The 4985-nt window shown below is 43.3% G+C and overlaps 1 protein-coding gene across 1 annotated transcript; it reads left to right on the top strand.

Moving 5' to 3' along the window:
• Positions 1–1067: 1067 nt before the first annotated feature.
• Positions 1068–4683, top strand: zic5 (zic family member 5 (odd-paired homolog, Drosophila)). The gene is made up of 2 exons (XM_030786633.1): positions 1068–2109; positions 4238–4683. Exons 1-2 carry the CDS (start codon positions 1068–1070, stop codon positions 4681–4683), a joined length of 1488 nt encoding a protein of 495 aa, XP_030642493.1.
• Positions 4684–4985: the final 302 nt, after the last annotated feature.

The following is a 4985-nucleotide window of genomic DNA, read 5'->3' as shown; positions in this document are numbered from 1 at the left end:
CACGTTTAGATGTTTGACACCTTGCTCTGGGTCGGAATTTAGGCCATATGAAGAAACGACATATGTTCCTCTGTGCACATTGTTTCAACAGGAAATAGTTATGTGGCTCAGAAACAGGTCTACAAAGCAAAGCTGTCTCAAGTCATTTTTTTTTTCTCTCTGCGGCCACAAATTGACACCTAGTAAAAATTGTCCTATATTCGGCACAATAATAACTGGACTGAAACAAAATGCTTGATTTTTCTGTTAACACACGCAAAAAGTGACCGTAGTGATTCGCTGTAAGTAATGAATGCCACATCAATTCATTTTAGGATTTGGTCATTATAGAAAGCAAGGTTTTCGCTTACTGTTGTTGGTATGGTTTAATCGGTTTCTCGTTTTTTTCAGCAGAGGAATTTGTCCTCTACCTCTGTTCATTAAGATACGTAGTGGAATCGTGGGTGAAACGCGACTATATAAATTTGGGGCATACTTCTGTAGTATTTTCGATTGCTGTTGAGTTTCTTTCATTTCTCCCTTTTATTGTGTCACGGTTGTGATTGTAATCATAGGATTCTGCAAGATTTTAATCATATTTGGCCAAAAACAAGATAATTCCAAATACTTCCAGGGAAGAGCAACTTCGGAAAGCTGTTTATTTTGAAAGCATGCGCCCCGATTTTGTCCACGTGTCTATGTCTTAGTAAACAGAACCGCATAAACAGATTTGCCTGTAACTTTGTGAGCACAACTTTTTGGAGTCAACGGCGATAAAGAGAGTGAGGGGGCGGAACCCCGCTGAGCCTCTGCGCTGAAAGACAGCCAATCGCTTCGTTCTCTTAACTGCCAGTCACCGAAATCCGTCCAATACCCGCAGTGCCATTTCTAAACTGTATTCCCCACTGTGTCCTCCAACTGTTGTATGTTCTGCCAATCGCTTGAGGACAGAGTGGGAAAAGGAGCAAGCAGAGTTAGAGGCAGGACAAAAGAAGTTATATAGACGACTATATTCATATATTTTAATGTTTTAGAAGGCGCGTAGTGGGAAAAACAATAGCAGAGAGTGTGGACATGACAGTGTAGTTATGGAGCCCCCTTTGAGCAAGAGGAATTCGGCGATAAGATTAGCGGATTTGGCAGCGACTCAACCCCTTCCTCATCAGAATATGACAGGCTTCCCGGGGATAGGGGGGCATCACCCTCACTCCCACCATGCCCACCTCCACCCTGGGGAGATGGGCAACGACCCTGGAGTGGCTCTCACTCCATTTGGACCCGAGCACATGGCACAGACAAATGCTCTAAAACTTAGTCCATCTCAGCACATTCAAAGCCATCCTGAAGCCCAGACCGCGGCATCTTTCACTTCTTCTCAGACCACAGTTGGTTTCCCCGTCGCTCACCCCCACTCAGGCTACACAAGCAGCAGGGACTTCATCCTCAGGAGAGAGCTCTCAGCCTCTGCTATGCATGCACTTGGCGACCAGCATAGTTCCGCCTCCTCCCCTCATCACCATGGCATGTTCATTTCCCCAACAGGTGCTTATGGGCACTCGGAAGGTGGTGCCCATCCACTTTTCACTGGACTGCACGACCAAACGGCCCCAGGTGCCCACCACCATGCTCTCAACGGACAGATGCGCTTGGGTCTTCCGGGGGACATCTATGGAAGGCCAGATCACTTCGGCCACAGGCCCGAGCACTATGGACCATCTTCTCTCCACAGCTACAACTCCATGAACTTAAATGTGAATATCGCTTCAGCTCCTCATGGAGCCACGGGGGCGTTTTTGAGATACATGAGGCAGCCCATCAAGCAAGAGTTAATCTGCAAATGGATTGATCAGGAGCAAACGTCAAAGAAGCCCTGCTCCAAAACTTACAGTACCATGCATGAACTGGTGAACCATGTCACGGTGGAGCACGTCGGGGGACCCGAACAGAGCAATCACGTCTGTTTCTGGGAGGAATGTCCGCGCGAGGGAAAGGCTTTTAAAGCAAAGTACAAACTGATAAATCACATCCGAGTTCACACAGGAGAAAAACCATTCCCTTGTCCTTTCCCTGGCTGTGGAAAAGTGTTCGCTCGTTCGGAAAACCTTAAGATTCACAAGAGGACACACACAGGTTAGTGAAAGTGTGAATAACTTGACGAAGAAAGGAAGATTTAGAAAGATGAATACAGATTCTTCACTTTTTATTTAGAACAAACTTTTGTTAAGCAAGTCTTATGCTGGCACTGCTTAAAAGAAGTTATGTTTGTGTTCGGCGAAAGCGTGTGCAGCCTATGCATACACAATTATTCCATGCCAAGTCGTAGTCTGGTTTGCGCCCGTTGGACCTTTAGAAAGTAAGTGTCGTGTTCCTTAAATGGACCGCGATTTGACTAAAGGTTCACTTATGTAAATATGCGATTCCTACGCCTTGTAGGCAATTTTCGTAGGTTAAATACACAGCTAACATTATTTATCGCTGAAATTACCACGTATTTCGGGAAACCTTGTGACCTACTAGAATAATATTTTTTGATGTTGCATGTTGGGGTACGTCTCAAAGTGGTGTTTGTTCTCAATGTGCTTGCAGTTCTCTCTGACATAAGCGTTTAAAATATGTATGGAAGTTAATAGTGAACATAGACCATAAACGTCCTTGGTTTAATGTACATCAAATTTGAAAAAAAAAAAGAAAAAAAAAACTTATCAAAACTCTTTAGCTACAACTACTAATTCAATGACTAAATGCATATTTAGTGTTTTCGCACTGGGGCTGTAATCATAACAACAGCCACGAGGGATTTATTTCGGCCTTTAATACTCTGTGCACATATAGGCCGCATAGGCTACATACTCACTGAAAGCATGCTATCTATTCATGTAAACAACACAATGAGAAAAGGTCCAGAGGGCTTTGTATGAGTGGGGACTAGCTTGTCATAAAGTTACTTTTCACCTCTTCGTACATGGTGTAACATTGACTGAGCTGTTGACTGTGACTGAGGAAACTGGCTTTCTTTGGAAACGGAGTGCCGCCCAAAGCTGCACTCACGAGCTACACAGCAAGACTGTTAAAGCTTATCACCGTGTCTGCCAGTAACGTGAGGGAGGACAAGCTACAAATACGGTGTGTGGTGAATGGAGTGAGGTGAAATCGCCATCGCTAAGGATTTCAATAGCTAGATGATTACTAAATGCACAGAATGTAAAGAAATGAAGAAAGTACAAACAGAGGTTAAAGATTTCCAGTGAAAGACGTAAATAGCGTTTTCTAAACGCGCACGTATCTTGACTACGTGTAGAACAGTGAGCACTCGTATGTTTTCAAGCTTAGTTCTGCTCTTAACATGTGCTTCCCTGTCTCACCTACATAGTCTAATATGTGGACTTTCATATAAACACAAACCTTTATGTTGGTATGTCATGTATGCAGACAGTTAAAAAAAAAAACTATTGTAGATAGTAGGTTCAGATTTCATTCATACTGATCAGAACTTGGATCGCATGTTTATGAGATATTAAAATACTCTGTTATGAGGCACACATGGAGTTCAGTCTAACACGTCTGATTCTGTTTTATATTCTTAAAATCTCTATTAACTTCAGGGAACTTAAACACTTTAGTTTATGAACGATTGGGCCTGTTTTTGCCCCGTTTCAACTAGACTATCAACACAACAGTTATTCGAAGACATGCCAATTTGATCAATTTAAGAGATTAGAACAGCTGGGGATTATGCAATGGTTTTCTTCCCATATGCAAATGGTTCTGGAATTGAGTACTCCATTATGCGACGACACATTTGATCACGGAATAGTTAGGCTGCGAGTGTGCATAGGGCTTTTGTGTGTAGATGTATAATATTGGGTATGACGCATAGGAAAAGCCTCTGGCGATATGGGGTTATAGCCATGCATGTAATTTACTTGAGTTGGAAGTGGTACTTTGGCAAAGCGTCTCTGACATGAGAGTGGTAGCGGCCCTCGTTATGGTGAATTAAATGCTATAATACAGAAAATAACAGGCCCAGTGTTAAAATATATGGTGACAATATCTGTTACGCAACTACATAAAAACTGTAACATAGGCAACATAGGTTTTTTTTCATGGACCCGTTAACTATCTGCGCATGCTTTTAAAGAATGTGTTTGACCTGAATTGGACCCCAGTGCTCATGCATGATATTGTGGTGCTTAAACCTCCTCTTCCTGTGAAAGGTAGATAGACAGTGCTCATCCCTCTGCGTATTTGTGTCTTTCAGGAGAGAAACCTTTCAAATGCGAGTTTGACGGCTGTGACAGGAAATTTGCTAACAGTAGTGACAGAAAGAAGCACTCCCACGTCCACACCAGTGACAAGCCTTACTACTGCAAAGTGCGGGGCTGTGACAAGTCCTACACCCACCCCAGTTCCTTGCGGAAACACATGAAAGTCCACTGCAAGTCACCCCCGCCCCCTTCTGTCAACACCGGCTCCTCATACCATTCCACATCCACGACCCTCGGTGACCCCCTTTCGCCGACCTCAGAAGCCAACAGAAGCCGCTCGACGAACCTTTCGCCTCAGGTTACCAACCTCAATGAATGGTACGTGTGCCAAGGGAGTGCTGGACCTAACAATATTCACACTCCTTCCAGCGATGTGCCAACGTCGGAATCTGACGACGAGGACTCATTCAGAAACTCAGATCCAAGGACAATGCTTTAGTAATGACCACAGGATTTTATTTATAAAGAGTTTCCCTGGCTATGACAGAAATCCGACTGGTACGCAGGAGTCTTAAGTGTTAATGTTTGGGTTAGGAACTCGCAACAGCGCCGCAGATGTCAGTTGGTGAAGAACATCTGCCATTAATTTCTACCGCCCTCTCTACAGATTTAAAACTATGTTGAATGTGTACATCTTAGATGTCTCCCTCATAAATCTTTATGTTTATGAGAAAATAAAAGCTATCTGAAGTTGAAAATAAATACAATGAAATAAACAAAGGATTGTCAATGATTTGATGG

Source organism: Chanos chanos, chromosome 10, assembly GCF_902362185.1.
Source record: "Chanos chanos chromosome 10, fChaCha1.1, whole genome shotgun sequence".
Classification (NCBI taxonomy): domain Eukaryota; kingdom Metazoa; phylum Chordata; class Actinopteri; order Gonorynchiformes; family Chanidae; genus Chanos; species Chanos chanos.
Note: the sequence above shows the minus strand (reverse complement) of the source record. Positions and strands in the feature narration are given on the sequence as shown.

What these genes read in the sequence shown, in the direction of transcription:
- zic5 (XM_030786633.1), top strand. Translation starts at nt 1,068, where the DNA reads ATGGAGCCCCCTTTGAGCAAGAGGAATTCGGCGATAAGATTAGCGGAT. An exon ending in TCACAAGAGGACACACACAG is followed by an intron (nt 2,110 to 4,237) that starts GTTAGTGAAAGT and finishes TGTGTCTTTCAG; the next exon opens with GAGAGAAACCTTTCAAATGC.